Source organism: Capricornis sumatraensis, chromosome 2, assembly GCF_032405125.1.
Source record: "Capricornis sumatraensis isolate serow.1 chromosome 2, serow.2, whole genome shotgun sequence".
Taxonomy (NCBI): domain Eukaryota; kingdom Metazoa; phylum Chordata; class Mammalia; order Artiodactyla; family Bovidae; genus Capricornis; species Capricornis sumatraensis.
The window spans coordinates 15105106-15124991 of NC_091070.1; the positions used below are offsets into that span (position 1 = coordinate 15105106).

Sequence of the window (19886 nt, forward strand, 5' to 3'; positions counted from 1 at the left end):
GGACTCCCCAGTAAAGTGTCCCTGGCAGGATTGCTCTGATCCCTGCTTTAGAAGACAGCTGATCGGATGGATGTTTGAAACTCCTTCAGCCATGGGAGGTCCTCTAAACTGCTCTCAGCCAACCCCATGAGCCCCAGATGGTGTGTTCAAGTTGCCCTCCCCCCAGTCCGAGTGGGTTATAAGGAACTTTCATAGCTGGTCACCGAAATGGATGACCCACTGTTCCCGTTCGGCCAGGACTGGAGGGTTTCCTGGCAAATAGACTCTCAATGCCAAAACGGGTCCTGGGCAAACTGGGGTGGTTGGTACCTTACGCAACAGCCTGATGGACTGCTAGGGGGTGAGGGTGTCCTGCCAGAAAGCTGGCATCTAAGTGCACCCGGGGAGCTAGGCTATACCTCCTTAGTCCAAGGATGGCAGGTGCAAACCCTCCTGCAGCACTGGCTCACCCTGCCCTTTGGAAGGCAAGGGAGGGGGCATTCTGGTGTCCACTGATCAGGCGGGCTGGTGACCTCTGTGGAGCCCTGTCTTCAGAGTTCCCTTGCCTGCTCATCTCTGCTTCTGGGCCTTTCTGTGCTCAGCAAAGCTTGGTCTGGGCCTCTCCCTATCCCACCTGGGTCCTACTAGAGCTGCCAGCCTAGAATCAAGTGCCCAGGGTGCCCTCGGAGGGGCCAGGTCCCTGCATATCCCTCAGTTCCCCAGGCCCACCTGCCCGACTGCCCCCAGGGAGTGGGAGAAGCCCACAGAAGAGGGGCCGCTGGGGCGTGGTGTCTTGGACCCTGCTCTGCTCTGAGCCAGCACCGTCCCCACCTGTGGGCCCTGAAGTCTTGGCTGGTGGAACCCACAGTGGGGGTGAGCTCTGAGGTCGGGCAGGAAGTCGCAGTGGGGTTTGGAGGGGGGAGAAGAAGGGGACCCTGGGACAGCAGTGGAAGGTGGGTGGGGGGCGCACCAAGGGGGCGGGGTGACTAGGAAAATCCATGAGCTCTGGCGACTAGTCCCCTGATGGTGAGCGGGGCTGGCCTGGAAGCCTAGGTGAAGGATGGAGGGAGGAAGCTGTCTGGACTGCTGAAGGCGTGGGGCCTCCTGAGGGGCAGAACCTCAGAGTAGGCAGGGCCTCTGGAAGAAAGTACCTGCTTTCTGGGAGAGGAAAGCTTCCGAAGGTATACCCCTGCCTGAGTATGCCAGAGTCCTCGGCACTAAACACTGTCCGCCCAGGCCGTGGGTGGAGGCTGAGGGGGCGGGAGGGATGACGGAGAAGTGGTTACGAAATGTATGTGTGGCCTCCTGGTGATCAGGTGGGGAGACGTTGCCTTTCCTCCTTGGTGGTCTCCAGCCTCAGGGAGGAGTCAGCTCTGGCCCAGGCCTCGGCATTGCCCGCGGCGGAGGAAAAAACAACAACATACCAAATGAAAAAAAAAAAGAGCCAGTTACAGATGAGCCCCGCACCTGCCTTTCCATCCCCATACCCCCCGCCCCTCCAGCACCCGGGACTCTGCACACAGCCAGGAGGCGAGGAGCCCCTTCCGCCGCGACGGCTCACGGCCATGATACAGGACTTGAATGTTGAGGCTGGTGGCTGTGGAGGTGTTCGCGTCGGTCCATCCGTCTGTCCTTGGGCGGGAGTCCGTCCGTGGGCCGGGCCATCAGACCTTGGCCTCCAGCATCTCCAGGAAGAGTTTGTGCATGGGCACCTTGCCTTGCAGTTTGACGCTGTAGAAGTGCTGCACTGCCTTGGCGGCCGTCTGCCGGAGCAGGGGCAGCGTCAGCAGCAACTTGCCCGTCCTCCGCGGCTCCTCGTGGCGCTGGCTCAGCTCGTAGTCCTGCAGCGCCTCGTGCAGCAGGTCCTGCAGCTTCTGGACCGCCTCCAAATCCTCGATGTACATGGAATCTGCAGACACAGTGGGGTGGGCATCAGCGGGACGACTGCGGAGCGCAGCCCCGGGTGTAGCGGGCCCCCATCACTGCTTTCAGAGCCTTCCAGACCCTCACATTACAGAGACAAACCCCGGCTCAGAAAGGTTAAGCTGCCGATCTGAAGTCTCCGAGGCCAATGACGGAGCTGGGGTTCACACCCAAGGAGAGATCTGTGTCTATGGAGGACTTTTCTTAGATAACCACCAGGAGGTGGCAGTGAAGGGTTTGAACATGAGCAGTGAAGGGTTTGCCCCAGAGATGGGGGCGGGGGAGGGGGGGGGGCGGGTGGCGGTTGGGGAGACTCTGGCCAAAGTGGTGGAACTGTGATCTCGCCCCCTCACTCACTAGCTCTATGACTTTCAGCAAGTTGTTTCATTTGTCTGCACCTCATGTTCCTTATTTGCGAAAGGCCATAATAGCTAGATCTACCTTGAGAGGCTAAATGAGTTAATACCCATCAAGGGCTTAAAACAGTACTTGTCACAACTATGGTACCATAGTGCCCAACTATGGTACCATCATCACCATAACCATCACCACCACCACCATCATCTTATACCATCACAATCGTCAGCTTATCACCCCTGTCATATCACCACCACCATCACCACTGCCACCACCATACCATCACCACCACCATAACCACAATCACCACCATAAATGACCACCACCATCGACTTATCACCATCATGATCATCAGTTTATCACCACTGCCACATCACCTCCATCATCACCACCACCACCATCACCTCCATCATCACCATCAGCATCTTATCAGCATCATGATATCAGCTTATCAGTCATATGATGTGATCAGTCATTTCACTGCCATCATCACCATTATAGTCATCATCATGACTTTATTGTTACTGCTGCCACTAACTAGGCACCAGCTCAAGTCTTCAGTGCACTCACTAACCTTACAGAATAGTTGTTACAGTTGTATGTACACAGGTAAAGGGGCTGAGTTCTGCATCTGGTTGCCCTGAGGTGGGGCGTATGGGGGAACTGAGATAGCATGGCTGGACAGGTAGGGCACAAAGAGGGGAGATGCTATTGGGAGTTCTAGAAAATCCTGGGGAGGGCTTTGGACTCTGGCCATGAATTCCAAATGAAATTTACCTAAATCTCAGAGGGGCAAGGAGGTGCCGGCGGATGGCTGGGTTACAGGTGGGTCCAAGTCAAAGCAAAGTGGAGCCCACTCCCTGGCCTCTGGAAGAATAACCTGCCTTCTTCTGATATTCCTTAAAGATATTGAGCCTCCACCCTGAAGTGCAGCACCCAAGGCCTGTCCAAGGTGGGAGGGTAAGGGTGCATGTGGGTCAAGTGAACTGGAAGCTTGGGGTGGGTCACCAAGGAAGGCTGAGCAAGTTTCCCAAATTCCTCAAAGGAACAGGGCAATTCTTTGCATGCTGTGTTTGCTAATTTTTTTTTTTTTTCTTTCTATACTGTGTTTGTTTAGTTACCAGACTACTGAGGGCAGCTGTACAAACTGGATGGCCCCAGTGATGCCCTCCGACCTTGTGGCCCCCGCACTCAGCCCATGCCTCCACGGGCCCTGCCTCTTTCTCTTATGAGAACAGCATTAGAGTGAGGTGGATGAGACCCTGGAGCCTTAGATGCTGTGTGACTTTGGCCAAGTTACTTAGGCTCTCTGAGATTGTTTCCTTGTCTGTGAAACGGAGCATCTGAGGGTGCACGCCTCACAGGTGAGGGCTAAATGAGCTAGCTCGTCATCAGGCACTTAGTAAGCAACTAATAAATGACGTCATTCTCATTACTTTGAGAACTCACAAGGCAGGAGATGCCTTTGCGGGGCTGGCCTCATACCTGAGACTCCCCCCATTGTTCTGCTCCTTGTTGCTAAGGCAGTGAGGACTCTTCCTTTTGGCAGTTGGGGGAGAAACCTGGCTCCATTCCTACACTCTTGGCTGATTTCAGAGCATGGTCCCTGTAAGACTGTGACCTGTCCATCCAGACCCCATGCCTCCTGCCAGCTTCCTCTCCCCATCACCCCACCCTCCCCAAGGAGGCCAAAGTTGGCAGCTGCCTTCGACTGAAAATGAAATAAAATAACATTGCAAGATTAATTTCTTTGCAATCTATCAGTGAGTCTGTATCAATGGCATTGATAAACTGTTAATTACAAAATCAATGGCTATGAATTTTTTTCTGCTGTCAAGGAGCCTTGGAGAGGCCAGGAGGGGGTGAAAGACAGCCAGCTGGCTCCCGAGGGGCCGTGTTTTTGGGCAATAGCCTCTGAGGTGCTCCAGTCCACGTAACCTCAGCAGAGGCACCCATGGTGGGTTGCCTCCAGGACCACTCCAATGATCTAGCCGGTCTCTCCTCCAGCTAACACACTATCTGCCTGGATGACTTCCCCCTCGCTGCTGGGAACAGGCCATGTCCCCGGAGGCTTTCAAGGCTCCCTATACCAACCTCATTCCATCCCACTCCCTTCAGTCCTGGAGCTCCAGTCTAATACCAACCGCTCTTCTAGCCTCATCTCTCAACAGGTCTGCTCTTCCTCCATTTCCTGTCTGCACCTGATCACTCCATGGCTCAGCCAAGGTCGTGGGCATCACAAACTCCTCTTTTCCCACATAGAGCTATCGGATCTGCAGAGAGCTGCAGGATGGCCTGGTAAACACCACGGCGCCGAGAAGTCCAAGTTCCTGGCGCTCTGTCGCTCACGACAAAGCACGTGCTCAGGCAGAGCTCGATGCTGAAGCTCCTGATGGGCTCTCTCAGTCTTTGCATGGTGCTCAGTCGCTTCAGTCATGTCCGACTCTGTGACCCTGTGGTCTGGAGCCCACCAGGCTTTCCTATCCACGAGATTCTCCAGGCAAAAATACTGGAGTGGGTTGCCATGCCCTTCTTTCTCCAGGGGATCTTCCTGACTCAGGGATTGAACCCGGGTCTCCTGTATCTCCTGCGTTGCAGGCAGATTCTTTATCACTGAGACATCGGGGAAGCCCGTCAGTCCTTAGGAGTTTCATATTGTGCGCGTGTGCACATGCACGCGCTTGGCTGTGCACATGTGCATGTCTGTCTGTATGTACTGAGATCAACACAAGAGCAGCTGGCAGAGCTGAATAGTCCTCAGAGAGCCCTTGCAGTTTGTCCGTGGCAGGGTGAAGTGACCGCTGAGCAGCCTCCTAGCTCTTCACACTCCTCTCCTGGTCCGGGCAAGTGTGAGCTCCAGGTCTCTTTCATGAGAAGCGGTCAGGAGACTCCAAGGATGTGCCCCTGGGGGTCTGGCCAGCCTTGCTGCGTCTCTCTGTGCTCCCCAGTGTCCTCTGCTCTTACTGATTTCCTCTCCTCCTTCGCCCTCGCAAACCCCCAGCCCCTCTATGACCGCTGACTACAATGCCTCCCTTTGAATAGGAGAGCATGCAGGACTGTGAGGGTGTGAAACTCGGCTGGATGACATGTGATCACCGAGATCTGTCTCCTGCATTTGTCAAAACGGAGAGAACCGGACAACACAAAGAGTGCTCTCTGCTGGCAACTCTGGACTTTGGTTAATAATAATGTATCAACATTGGCTCATTAATTGTAACAAATTACCACACTAAGCTGAGACGTTAATAATAGGGGAAACGGTGCACAGGGATTGGAGGATGTGGGTGGGCTGGTGTGTGGAACTCTATGGAACTCTACCTGATCAGTTACTCTGTCAACCTGAAACTGTATGAAAAAACCCGAAGAGCATTAGCATCCTTTAACAAAGACTACAGTGCACTTTTGGAATCCCAAGGTGTGGGTAAATGGTCTCTACAGAGGTATGTAAAATGTTTAATTCTTATTGTACATTAATTTTTTTTTAATAAAAGGGATTCGAACTAAAAAAAAAAAAAAAGCTTCCCTCTATTAGGTTGGGTTTCCTAGAAGCAGAGCCCGACACAGGGGTTCAGGTGCAGGGGATTTGTGGAGAGTATGCTTTCAGGAGAAAGAAAGGCGGGAGGAAGGATAGAACAAGGGTAGGAGCAAGCAAGGTAGGGAGGCAGCCTGGCTTGGCTCTGATCCCACTCCAGGAGTCCAGCCTTTTGTTCTTTGTGTGTCTGCCATTGGCTGAAGGTGTGTGTGGTGTGGGGGGTGGGGTGGGGGGAGTTGATGGAATCCTCCAAACAAGGCAGGTAAGGGTAGGTCTCTGGTGAAGGGAGAAGCTATGAGCTATTAGCAACAAAATTCAGCAGCTGGGGCATGGGTGTGTTAAGCTAGTAAGGGGGGGCCTGAGTGGGGCACCAACGGTACCCCCTGCCTTCTCCACGAAGCCATTTGTTAGGGGGCCAGCTGTCCTGCTTTTCCAGGAACTGCTGTTTCTCAGGACATGGAACTTCCAGTGAAAGTGCAACAGCATCAAGCAAACCAGCTGGTTATCCTGTCTGTACACCTGGAACCAGCTCTCCTTCTTCCATACACTGATAACACTTGTTTCCTCAAATATTAATAATAATGACAATAATTAATATTTATTGAACATTTCCTCTAGGCAAAGCACAGAGCTAAGTGCTTATCTTCAGTTGATCATTTAAAAAACAAAAGTGAAAAAAAAATTTTAAAAAAAGTGCTCAGAGGAGGGACAGAGATGTTCCCACTTTACACATGGGACAGAGCTAAGGAAGGTTGCCACACTGCTACTAATTATCACAGCTAGAATTCAAACTTGGGTCCCATTTCCACTTGACTGAGACTTGAGCAATTGACTACTGCATGCGCCCAGCAGCAGAATTTAGTGTCTGTGTGCCTGACACTCTTTCTTTAGGAGAGGGAGCCTGCCTTTCTCCTTCTGCAATCCCCACCCAACCCCGGCCCCTGGCCTGGCACCTGCATAGGGCGGACACCTTCTGAGCATGAACACATGTTACATTTGAGCTCCCAGATAGTCTAGTTGGAAGTTGGTAGGTAGAGGGTAAAACAACTGGAGTGAAGCCTCCTTTTTAATGCCAGGAAGGTTTTCTCTCTTGGACCTGAGCAATTTGAGTAGGAGATTTAAGGAGTATGTATAAGCTTAGAGTTGATTTAGGAATCTGGGGACCTGGGCTTAGGTCCTAGGTTCAGTACTCTTTGACTGTGTGACCGTGGGCAATGTGCTTCAGCTTTCCAAGCCCCTAGTTTCTCCATTTGTAAAGTGGGGTTAAAATGATAAGAGCGTTGCTCATAGGGTTGAATTGTAAGATGAAATCGGTTCATGGCTAATTGATAGCCTGAGTACTTATGTGTCAGGCATGTTGTTAAGCATAATTTTACATAAATAAATCCCTTCCATAGTTTGCTGGGGTGGAATCTTCTGGACTGTTTGTTATTCCCATTTTACTGATGAAGAAACTGAGGCACAAAGTGAAGTGAGGCACAGACTTGCCCAAGTGACAGAAGCAGGATTTGACTCTTAGCAACTGGACTCTAGAATCTGTGCCCTTAACCCTCATGCTGATCTGCATGGCAAGGGCCCAGTGGAGAGCTTAGGAAATACTCAACCAATGCCAGCCTTCGTCCCCACCTTTGCAACTCTGGGCCACCCCATGCACAACCTTTGGTGGCAAGGAGCTCTAGCATTATCATGCCACTCCTGCTCCTTAGAGCCACCCTAATTGCTGGCCCCAGAGCTGTGCATGCTCCCCTGGGCCGCAAGACCTCTCTGAGCTCCCCCTGCAGGCCCCACCCCTGCCTGTACCTGAATTGGCCAGGGCCAGGGCCTTGAGCGTCACGAACTCCTCCTTCTCCACCTTGAGCTTCTTGTACCTGCGCACCAGCTGCAGGATGGCCCGGTAGAGCTCCAGCAGCCCCGCGAGGCGGGAGTGCTCCTCATCCATGATGTAGTCCTCCGCATACACCAGCTTGTCGTCGTAGGGCAGTGAGCGGTACACGATGCCCAGGATAAGGATCTCCATCCAGGCGCTCTGCAGCAGGCTCATCTGGTCCCCCAGCGAGAGGTTGGAGAAGCCTGCCGGGAGAGGGGGCCAGCAGGGTGGCAGCGGTCAGGTGGGTGGGCTGGGATGGGGGGCAGAGGGGGAGGGGAACCTCTGGGTCCTGCCCCTCCCTTCCACCTGCTGGACTCATGGTCCTTCCTTGGTGAATGAGTCAGATACGGAATTCATGGAAAAGACTTACATAACGAGAGCTCAGTCAACGTTGACAGTTGTTATTGTCCTTATCTTTGTTAGTTCTATATATTTTTCAAATGTGCTAGGAGGCTTTCTGATTAACCAAAGGCATTTGTAATTTAAGGAGCTCCTGAATACATAGTAGAATCAGGAGGTGGCAGGATAGGGTCCCCTCCACTGAGAAGCTTGCAGATCCCCCTCCCTGCTCAAAGCAGGGGAGGCATGGGGGTTTTAGAGTGACACCTGATCCTTAAGGTGGAGTCTCAGCTGTACGGAAGCAAGGGGCCCAACCAGGAAGGAGGAAATCACCTGCTCCCAGCCAGTGACCCCCTAGTGACCACAGCTGGGGCTGCTAAGTGCTCAAGAGCCCTCGGAGTCAGGGGGCACTTTATCACAGGCAGCCTGTCCTCTCAGAAGTCAGCCCCGCTGGCCTGATCATCAGTCTTCACCTAATGGTGTCCTAAGCAGTCCTGTATCCTGTGACCTTGGATCATGGCTGTGCCCCTTTGGAAAAGACCCTGATGCTGGGAAAGACTGAGGGCAGGAAGAGAAGGGGGAGACAGAGGATAAGATGGTTGGATGGCATCACCAAACATGAGTTTGAGCAAAGTCTGGGAGATAGTTAAGGACAGAGAAGCCTGGTGTGCTGCAGTCCATGGGTTGCAAAAAGTCAGGTATGATTTAGCAGTTAAACAACAATGAGCATGGAGGCTGCGTCCAGAGTGAAAGAAGGTTGGGGCGGGGATGGCTCCAGAATTATGATGCCGTCTTGTTCAGTGTGCTCTGGAGATTGCCTGGGCTTGAATCCCAATTCCTCATTTACTACCTGTAGGCTGACCTTGGAGGAGCTGTGCTACTTCCCCAAGCCTCAGCTTCCTCATCTGTGAAATGGGTATAACAGTAGTGCCTGCTTCAGAGAGCCGCTGTGAGGCCTAAATGAGACAACAATTGTGCAACATACATTTAATGCGCTCTTGCTATTATTAGTGATGAGATGAAAAGTCATTATCTGCAAAATGAGAATGGTACACTGGAACTGCGTTACATGTGCACTTAACTTAGGTGAAGTCAATTAACGATCTAAGAGAAAGAAAAACTAAAGGAAGGAAAGAAGGAAAAGAAGGGAGCAGGGAGGGAGGAAGAAAGCTGATTTTCAAATATCTTGATTACTAAACGCAAGGCAGTAACTTCCACCAGAAACTCAGGGGTGGATTCCAACACCAACTGTGCCAGACACACCAAAAAGGAAAGGTACCCAGAGAGTCATTGCACCCCGCATCTGTCACGGACAGCTGAGATTAAGAGATCTCCCCAGGGGTAACCCTGCTTGTAAAGGACTCTTGCTGACCTAGAACCTCAGCCTGCTTCCAAATTCGCCTGCCACCCCAGCCTCACACAGTCAGTGCTCAGCAAGCCTGAACCAGGAAGGTGGCGATGGCTGTTGCCGTTACTGCCGCTGTAGCTGCTGGCACGCTATTGACACGACTCTTCTCCCCTAAAGCCTGGAGGCCCTGGGTCTCCCAAGCTTCCAGACTGACCCACTGCCCTGGGTCTCTCCTACCCCACCCTCATCTACTGTCCCGTGTCTCTGAGAGCCACTGTCCCTCCCTACTTTCCAACCAGTGTACCCAGTGCTCAACTTTAGGGGGTTCCCAGGGGATGAAGCCCCCTTCACCAGCAGGTCCCCTGTTCCCAGTGAACACCCTTCTTAGTCTGATCATTGCGGTTCACAGGCTGATCTGTAGCCCCGGGGCCTGGGATCACCTCCCGGCTGTTGGCACCCCCAGGTGACCGCCCACAGAGCTGGAGCGATTACACTGTGGCCATGGGGCGAGCGTGGATGGCTGCGCCTTCTCGGGGGACAGGCTGTGGCACACAGGGGTCAGGGGCGTGTGCTGTTATCCAGACCCCAGTGTGGGAGCAGAGGATGGGTGGATGGCTGCAGTGGTGGGGAGAGCCGGGAGGTAATGAAAGATAGATAGAAATGGACATCCAATTTCCCTTATCGAGTCTCTGAGCAGGAGAGGCCAGGGGCGACATTAATTAACAGATACCAATCAGCCAGCATGGATGTGTGTGTGTGTGTGTGTGTGTGTGTGTATGCACGGATGTGTGGACTGCACTGGGGGTGCGGGTCTCAAGGCAGACAGTCTGGGAGAGAAGATGTAGGAGGTGGACGGGGCGAAATTAATAGACAATTGAATTGGAAGGAGGCAGAGAAGGAGGGCGAGCTGGGCTTCTGGAAACGGAGGAGAAAAGACCTGTGTGAGGTTCATCACTAGGAGACCATGAGCTCTGTCCCTCTGTTCACCCCACAAATACTTACTGAGCACCTACTAAGTGCCAGGCCCTGTGCTGGGCACTGGGGACAGACTGGCCAGCTTGACCCAGGGCCAGGCCCTGCCTTCATGAGCTCGGCCAAGAGGGAAAGACACAACCCAGTGGGTGTCTTGTGAGGTTTAGAGCTCTCAGAAGAGCTATCCCGAGAGGAAGGGCTGAAGATATGCAAAGGGGGAGTCTGGCCCAAACGAGAGAGAGTCTGGGCGGCTTTACAGGGGAGGAGCCTTTGGGGTTTGTGTGGACGGCTGTCACCTCTGGGCTCCTGGGAGCATGGTCTCCCCTACTGCCAAGCACCTGGCCTGAGGCAGAGGGGCTCCACAAACATTCCCAGCACAGAGGAGAGAACGGACAGACGCCACTGGGCCTCGACTCCCGGGTGACGAGAAAACGGACCAAAAGAACAGGGTCGGACCCTCTTAGTCCTCCAGGCAGGATTCCAGGTTGAGCTGCCTTTGCTGATCCTGTGTGAGTCAGAGACAGGCCTGCAGGGCAGGGGGTGTGGTGGAGGTGTGGTCGGGGGGATGAGTGCCTTCGGGACACAGGGTCAGCACCTGAGGGTGCCCTGGGGCCTGTGCACATACCCCCGGCTAGGTTGGTTTGGGGAGTGACTCAGCCCCTGACTCTCTTCCTCCTTCAGCTCCTTCAGAAGGAGCTGGAAATGTGTTCAAAATCCAGCTGCACGCTCCGAAGTGCTGCCAAGCAGATAGAAGCGGCTTCACGTTGCAGGGATGCGGGGAGGGGGTAAATAGATTGGATATTTTCTAACATTTGAAACAGTCTGAATATTTTCTAATGTTTGACAAAAGAAACACTAGAAGAAAAAAACAGGAGTAAAAATGACCTCCAGGAGACAGGAGGGGGAAGGAGGGGGGGTGGACCTAAGAGTTAGTTCTCCATATACATTTTTGCCTAGTTTGATTTGTATGTTGAAGAAGTAAGATAAAATTAACTGTAACATAAAAGGCATGTTCCTATCCACCTAGCCATCTCACTATTAGGAATTTCTCCTAGAAAGAGAAGTATGTACAAACACACAAAGATACATGTGGAAGGGGTGTTTGAAAGATTCATTTTTAAGGACCCAAAGTAGGCAACAAGCTACATGCAACCAACGTCCTTAAATAGAAATGTACTAAATGTAATTATTAGCTAGGTGAATGGTACATTAGAAACCACTAGAGAGAACCATTTGTGCAGATGTGGAAAGATACCCACTGCCCAAGAAAGATGCAACTACTAAGGGCGCAGATGCCAGAGCCAGCCTGTCTGTTGGAATCCTAGCTCTGCTGAGCCCCTGGCTGTGACCCTGGGCACATTTTTCTGTGCCTAAAATGGGAATAATAATAATACTTACCCCATGGGTTTGTTTGGGTTAAATGAGCTAATGCACAGACCACTTAGAAGAACACGTCTTAGCACACAGTAATTGCTACTAGTTCATATAACTAAATGAACAGCAGGGCGTTAAAGCAGTGTTACAACATGAGTCACGGTGGGGAAGGGACATACACGCACGCACACTCACACACACAGCGGCCATACTCACACAAGGGTGCTTAAGAAAGATGGGCATTTGGAATACATCACTTCCACCCCTCTGCCACCCCTTTACTGGAAGCAGTATTCTTTTATTAAACCCAAACAAAGGAGCTGAAGCTCTCCTCCCTGCCCTTCAGCAATGCGCCCTTCACTTCTGCATTTCTGTGCTGGGCTGGGTCTGCCCCTCCATCAGGTGACCAGCAATACCGAGGCAGAGGGGGCTGCTGGGGGAAGCTGCGTGTGGCACCGGGCCCTGGGGGGCTGCCCACTGGCCCCTCTTCCCATCTCTCCCACCTTGAGCTCTGCTGCCCCCCCCGGAAAGTTGCTTTATCGGCACCAACTGATCTAATAACATTCATGCTCTTCCCAAGACCCCATCCCCCACTGATTTGACAGCATGAGCTCCTAGAATTTAAAAAAAAAAGAGCACATAATTTGTGGCAAGTGGAGTTCATAATCTGTTAATTTATTATCGTTTCTGTCGACCTGGAGGGCCATTAGCAGAGGTAATAAAGGGAGATATAATTATAGGATCTGAGGCCACTCCAGACACAGCTGCTGTCACTCGGCAGCCCATATTTCATCAGCCGCTGGCGTTCTCTCCCCAGGGTGAGCCAGACGGTGGCTACCTGGGCGCAGGGCCGCCCAGGGACCCTCTGTGAGGAAGCCTCTTGGGGGGCTCCCCTGCAGAAGTGGTGCACATGTCAACCTGGGCCAGGCAGGGCCGGCTGGGGGGAGGCTGTCTGACTGGGGCACCCTTGGGGCTGCCTGAGCTGGGAGGATAACAGGTAATAACATCTGGGGGCGGCAATTCATCACGAGATACTCACTGCCTGTGCTGCCTCTTGCTCTCATCTCTCCCTCCCGGGGAACCGAGGTGGACACTCTAAAGACTTGGGCTTGTCCTCTGGGCAACCTAATACTTGGAAAATTCAACTCAAGGAGAAAGCCTGTATTAGGGATGGGCAACTTCAGACTGACTCAAACAAAAGGACAGCTGCTATTCTGAAGGAATCCCAATCACCCCCAGCTACTCCACTGAACGCACCCTTGCAGAAGAGTGTGTTCAGAACCATCACTTAGCGGCAAATAGATGGAGAAACAATGGAAACCATAGCTCCAAAATCACTGCAGATGGTGACTGCAGTCATGAAATTAAAAGATGCTTACTCCTTGGAAAAATGCTATGACAAACCTAGACAGCATATTAAAAAGCAGAGACATACTTTGCCGACAAAAGTCCGTCTAGTCAAGGCTACGGTTTTTCCAGTAGTCATGTATGGATGTGAGAGTTGGACTATAAAGAAAGCTGAGCACTGAAGAATTGATGCTTCTGAACTGTGGTGTTGGAGAAGACTCTTGAGAGTCCCTTGGACTGCAAAGAGATCCAACCAATCCATCCTAAAGGAAATCAGTCCTAAATATTCATTGGAAGGACTGATGCTGAAGCTGAAACTCCAATACTTTGGCCACCTGATGGGAAGAACTGACTGATTGGAAAAGACCCCGATGCTGGGAAAGATTGAAGGAGAGAGGAGAAGGGGACGACAGAGGATGATGGTTGGATGGCATCATTGACTCAATGGACATGAGTTTGAGCAAGCTCCGGGAGATGGTGGACATGAGTTTGAGCAAACTCCAGAAAGACAGGGAAGCCTGGCGTGCTGCAGTCCATGGGGTCACAAAGGGTCGGACACTGAACTGAACTGAAAACTATGGAGGAAATGCAGAGGGGGTGCCAGCAATGAATTTATGCTCAGATGACCCTTCCTTCTGGCTAAGCTGGTGGCTCAGCGCCGCATGAGTATGTCTGCTTCCATGCACGGCACCTAATGCCCTTCTGGACTTTTCCTCCATGGCCACTGCCCATCAATCCTGAAGACCTAGCTCAACTCACTTGCTGAAGTCCATGGCATCCCTCCTGCCTCTGTGTTCCATCCTGTGGTTTTTCCTGCTGCATTTGATAATTAAGCCTCTCTCTTCTCATGAGTGAGATACAGGAGGTGGGAGATAGGTGGGTAGAGAGGAAACAAGATTGGTCTTTGGGGATAATTGTTGAAACAAGGTGATGGAGGTTCATCACACTATTTGGTCTACCCTACCCTTGAAATTTTCCATGAAAAAAATCTTTTTAAAATTATCTATATTATTCCCAAAGGAGACCCTTAGGGCAGAAATGAGTCGAATTCTTTGGATCAGCCACAACTCCACACAAGAGAGCGTGTACCTGCATGCTAAATCGCTTTAGTTGTGTCTGACTTTGTGCAACCCTCTGGACTGGAGCCCGCCAGGCTCCTCTGTCCATAAGGAATCTCCAGGCAAAAAAACTGGAAAGGGTTGCCATGCCCTAATCCCGGACATCTTTCTGGCCCAGGAATCAAACCCAAGTCTCCTGCATTGGCATGTGGGTTCTTTACCACGAACGCCATCTGGGAAGCCCTCAAGAGAGCTTACACACAGTTCATGTGCAACGTGTGCAAGTGCAATTTCGCTTCAATAAATGCACGCAAAAGCAGATCTGAAGCACCCTTTGTGTGCCAGGCTCTGGACCAGACGACACTGAGGCATGAGATATGGTTTCCTGTGCTTAATTCAGGGCAGCGGGTTGGGTTCCTCTCCAGGGCACTAAACTGAGCTGATTTAAGAAGCCAGTCCTTCTGTCTGTCTGTCCAGGAACCAAGACGGACAGTTGATGACTCAAGCCCCAGGACGGGGCCCTGACTTGTATAAACCTGCTCCTTCTCATTCTCTCTTTCTAAGGGCCGGTGAGCAGGTCTTCAGATAAGTTTTCCATCTAATCTGAGATGGGATTAAGTCAATTAGTTTAACTGAATCAGGCACTTGATTATGTCATCACCCTTAATATGAAGTTTACATGCAGTGGCAGAAGACCCTATTAATTAATTTTACCTTAAACACTAGAAGGTCAGGCCCAAATAATTCAGCATGCAAATGTATGCAAAATAGGCAAATTAGCAGTTCAGACAGACAAATGAGCCCCTATGTTTATTTTATTTTTTAATCAAAAAGAATTCAGCTTTGGACAAGGAGAAATGATGATGTGAAAGGAGGCTTTTTAACACTATTAGCAACAACAACAACCATGGTCACGGTCTTTGCCATTTATCAAGCGCCCACTATGTGTGGGGGCTGGGCTAAATGTGCCATAGCCTCCCAGCAACCCAAAGGAGTGGGGGTGCTGGGGGGCTGTTATTCACAGGTGAGGACTCTGAAGCACAGAAAAATGAAGCATCTCACGCTGGGGCACCAAGTATCTCTCTCTAAGCCAGTTAGGACCGAGCTGGGAGGAGGGCCCAGGTCTGCCTGAATCCTCAGCAACCTCCTGCTCTGCTCACTGCCCTCTTGGCTGGGCACAGACAAGAGGTGGAGCTGAGGGGTGAGAAGGAAAATGTGTGCAGGGGACGCCGTGGCTCCTGGTTCTTCTCCACCCCCTGGGAGGCACTGTTGGCATGAGGTGGTCAAAAAAGGAGGCAGTGACCTGCAGGTCCACCAGGAGCCACTCCTGAGCCATTGCTGCGATGCAGTTATCTGCTCAGCCTGGAAGAGGAGCATGTGATGGGAAGCGGGGTGTGCGGGGGGTGCCGTGCCCCATTTGGCCCTGGGTTAGTGGAGCAATCCAGGCTGAGGTGTCTTAAGCAGTGGCCTGACCCCACATTGTTGCTGAATCAGCACAGGGCAGATTAAAAAACTACTGAGTGTGTAATCCCAAGAGGCTGAGCTCCTTAGTAAGGGCGCTCCAGCCCAGATCCCCGGGGAGCCCAGCCCTGAGTCAAGGAGTCCCTGCTGAAGGAATCTAGGCTTCCTGCCAACGGTGATGCCAGCACTGTCTCTGAGCTGTTACCCACAGGAAGGCTCACTCCTATAAGTCGTGCACATAGCATCTTATACAAGGACTTTCTGACCTGCCCCAATCAACTGCGGGCCTCGGCATCTGAGGTTTAGGACACCTTTGCTACAGAACCATGAATGCTGTATTCATCTTTCAGAGCCGGTGGCAAACACAAAAGGGATCTACAGACAGGAAGATAAACTGTCCCATGTCACATAGCTAGGAAGGATCTGAGTCCACCATAGGTGGCTGCCGGAGGGGAACAGGCGGTCTCCCCAACACTAAGAGCCAAGCTGTTAGAACTGTAAAGGAGCAAACTGCACAGACTTTAGAAAGCCCCTCAGCAAAGGTGTGCTGTAGGGGATGTGGGTATCTGTGTGTGTCTACATGAACAAATTATAAAAGTCAGCTCCCTCCCTTTATCCAATTTGAAAAAGGCTAAGGAGGGGTCTGGAGCCACAGGCAATGAAGAGAAGTCTGGATCACCCAAGACCTGTTTGTTACATATACTTCTCATGCTAGAAATGATCTTAAAATCATAGGATCCAAATTACGAGACTGGCCTCCCTTAAGATCAGGCAAAAGGCAATAGCGAGCATATGGCTGACATCAAGGATGTATCAAAAGCATTCCACACACGCTTGCATTTCATCCCCACGTCAAAGTGCACGAAGGAGGTAGTGCTGGTATTCCCTGTGTGCAGACAGGTCAGGTGACTCACCCTGGGTCACTCAGCTAGCAAGTTGCAGACCTAGAACTCAAACCCCAATCTAATTCCCAAGCCCACGTTCTTAACCACTCCACTTCACTAACAGGAAACAAGAGAGTCAATGCCTCTTCTGTTATTTCCCAGTATATGATCAATAAGGAGAAAACCCTGTTCTTTGGCCTTTAAGGATCCAAAGAACTTGCTTTGATTGTTACTTAATGTAGAAGCAATCATAGCCCCACTAGAATGCTAATCAGTTCAGGAGCATCACTGGACCTTCCAAATGCCTGCTCACCTCCAGTCCTACAAAGAGAGAAAGGATCCCAGAGAAGAACAGGCTTGCCAAGATTCCACATGGCTCCTGGGTTCCGGGCTCCCAGGCATCAGAACCAGAGCCATGGGGAGAAGAGCTGCTAGTCTCTGCCTACACCCTCCCCCAGTCCCGTGTCCCTGTGGGACTCACCTGGGATGTGCTTGGCCCAGCCAATGATGACCACGAGCTCCCTGTCTGCCAGGTCACAGAGAGTGGTCAGAGCCTTGATGTCGCCCTCTGGCATGCCGGGGGGAGGCATGGCATAGAGTTTGTCTGGCTCAGCCACCAGCAGGTAGGAGACGATTTTAGTCACTGCAAAGACCAAAGGGAGAATGTAAATGCCTGGGGAAGGAGGAAAGAGGCCAAGGTGGAGCCTGAGATGGCTCTGGAAGAAAATTTGGGTCCCAGGGAGCCCTAGGAAGGTCAAACATGTCTAAACCCTACTCCCTCCCTTCCAGCCTGCCTCCCTCCCTCCCTTTCTTCCTTTTTTCTTTTTTTAATTTTACTGATGTATAGTTGATTTACAATGCTGTGTTAATTTTTGCTGTATAGCAAAGTGACACAGTTTTATGTATACATATACATACACACACATATACATACATATATATACACACACACACATACATACATATATACACACACACACACACACACACATATATATACACACACACACATTCTTTTTTATATTCTTTTCCACTATGGTTTATCCCAGGACACTGGCTATAGTTCCTTGTACTTACAGTAAGACCCTGTCATCCATCCCCATTCGATGTGTAATAATCTGCATCCTTTCCAACCCCAAACTCCCAGTCCATCCTTCTCCCACACCCCCTCCCTTTCTGACTCCACAAAGTTGCTGGCAGTGATGATTTGGGCTGCTGGGAAATATCCCAACAAGGGAAGCTGCCTGGTGAATTCTCTTGAGAGGACCCTGATTCAAGTGGGAGGTGAGGGAACATGCTCTGGAGACTGGAATCATGCTACATTTAGAATCCTGTTCTGTACTTCCTCGTGACTCAGATGGTAAAGAATTTGCCTGCAATGCAGGAGGCCTGGGTTCCATCCCTGGGTTGGGAAGATCCCCTGGAGAAGAGAATGGCAACCCATTCCAGTATTCTTGCCTGGAGAATTCCATGGACAGAGGAGCCTGGTGGGTTAGACTGAGCAACTAACACTTTCACTTTCTGTAAATCCCATAGGAAAGATCTTCTGAATTAAGCAATGAAGCCTGAAGTACTTGATGCCAAGGCCAGACCCTGGTGCCCTTCCTCAGTGGTCCTCAGTGACCCCATAACCTAGCGGTGCGAAGACAGCATTTCCCCAAGGGACTCCAGATGTTCCAGCAACAGAGGCTGGCAAAAGGGGTGGGGACTGCCCTGCACTCACATGGCTTTTTAGCAGGAGGAGAAATCTGTAAGCTCAGGTATGGGCTGCTTTCTGAGTCCAGCCGTCGCTTGTATTTCTGGCGGCCTCCACGCACTCGGTCAAGGCGCACACCTGTTGGAAAGGAAAAGAAGGTCTCAGAGTTGTTCAACATCACCAGCGGTGTCAGCACTGACTTCAGAATACCAGCAATGGCTAAGTCTTTCAGGGCTACATCCCAGTGGCTGTTTGCACCTGCCCCATGGCCAGCCTCAGGCCAGGTGGTTGGACAATCCTAAGATAATCGTCTTCACAGTAATGACCCATCCCGGTTTCCCCTAGGCCTGGCCTGCCTTTCTGGAGTCAGCATCCTCCTGAAATCCCTTCCAAGCAGACTTCAACTCTTGAGTCTTTCTGTTTCCAGAAGGCAAAGCATGGCAAAAGCACTCCTCCAAGTGTTGGGGAAAGACGACGCATCATGTTAGATCTGCTGTGAATCCAAGCAGGACTGAGTTAGCTTGCCAAGAGAGGAAAGACATCCCTGCCATGAGTGACACCTCCAAAGAGCTAAATAAAACAATGACCTTCAAACTTTTCACACAAGAAGTGTCTAGATGGAGGACACTCGTCACAAGTGTCAATTTCTGGATCCCATCCTCAGAAATTCTAGGGTTCAGTTCTAAAGTCTGTCTTCTACATAAATGCAGACATAAATGTCTTCTACACAAACCCCACCAGATGGGAATCGGGTGGTCCTGCTCACACCTGGAACATCAGTGCCTAGAAGGATGTCAACAGCAAGTGCAAAAGCAGATGTGGCCACACCACACTGACACCCGTTTCCCATGGAGTAAGGCCCGATCCTAGGGAGACCCTTTATTGTCACCAAGTCTGTACCACCATCAGGAAACCCACCCCACTCCCAGCTCCTGCATTCTGATACACATATTGTTACCACTTGACACTCCCACCTGCAGGCAGGGCGGACAGGCCCTCCTGTGGGTTCCTCACCCAAGGTCACACACACCTACTTGTAGCCACCAACTTGTATGGCCTGCCCTCAAAAGATGGCTGGAGCCCATCGACTTAGCTCCAGGTGAGAACATCATAAGCTCTCCTTGCCTCACCACGAGACAGACCTTGACTGGAACACGCAGGAAGTCAAAGACAAAGTCCGAGGCCCCAGAGGAGCAAGCTCGGTGGCTTCACCTTCTTGTCCTTTCGCCAAAGGTCAACAGCATCACAATACAGCTCCAGCCAGTTGATCTTCAGGGCCCTGTCCTTCCCTGGCACTTTCTCTTGCCGGTCCTACCTTCTGCCACCTTCCCGGCCCACGGAGGTGTGCCAAGGGCCTGAAGGCTGTTGTAAGCACACCCAGCCAGACTGCCCAGAGGGAATGTCTTCTGGGGGGGCCAGTCACTGCTCGGCATTTCATCAGCAGTGTCTGTTTTACCCCACAACTGGCGCTTTTGTATTTGATGCTGAACACGGCGGTAGTAAATTTTCCCTCTTCCAGGACAGGGTCTACCCAGCGTCCCGCCCCTGCTTCCTATTTCAAGGCAGCTCCTCTCTTGTCATCTTATTAAGGAGGCTAGCAGTATTGCCCTCAGCCACTGGGTGTGGGCAGCCCTGGGCCAGACTTTCTTGGTTGGGGCATCTCCCGTGCCTGGGCTTTCGGGGGCTTTCCTTGGTCCTTGTCTGGCTAAGTGTGGTCCTTAAGCCTCCTGATGAGTTTCTAATGAACTT

At 51.5% G+C, this 19886-nt stretch overlaps 1 protein-coding gene across 1 annotated transcript in view; it reads right to left on the reverse strand.

The window, feature by feature from the left end:
- Positions 1-1570: 1570 nt before the first annotated feature.
- The window catches only part of ESRRB (estrogen related receptor beta), a 113156-nt gene continuing 94840 nt past the window's right edge, over positions 1571-19886 (reverse strand). The window contains exons 4-7 of the mRNA XM_068965276.1: positions 18165-18275; positions 16923-17084; positions 7592-7861; positions 1571-1888 (exon numbers count right to left, since the gene is read on the reverse strand). Coding sequence (XP_068821377.1) covers positions 1644-1888; positions 7592-7861; positions 16923-17084; positions 18165-18275 — 788 coding nt within the window. The 3' untranslated portion in view covers positions 1571-1643. The remainder of the gene's footprint in view (positions 1889-7591; positions 7862-16922; positions 17085-18164; positions 18276-19886) is intronic.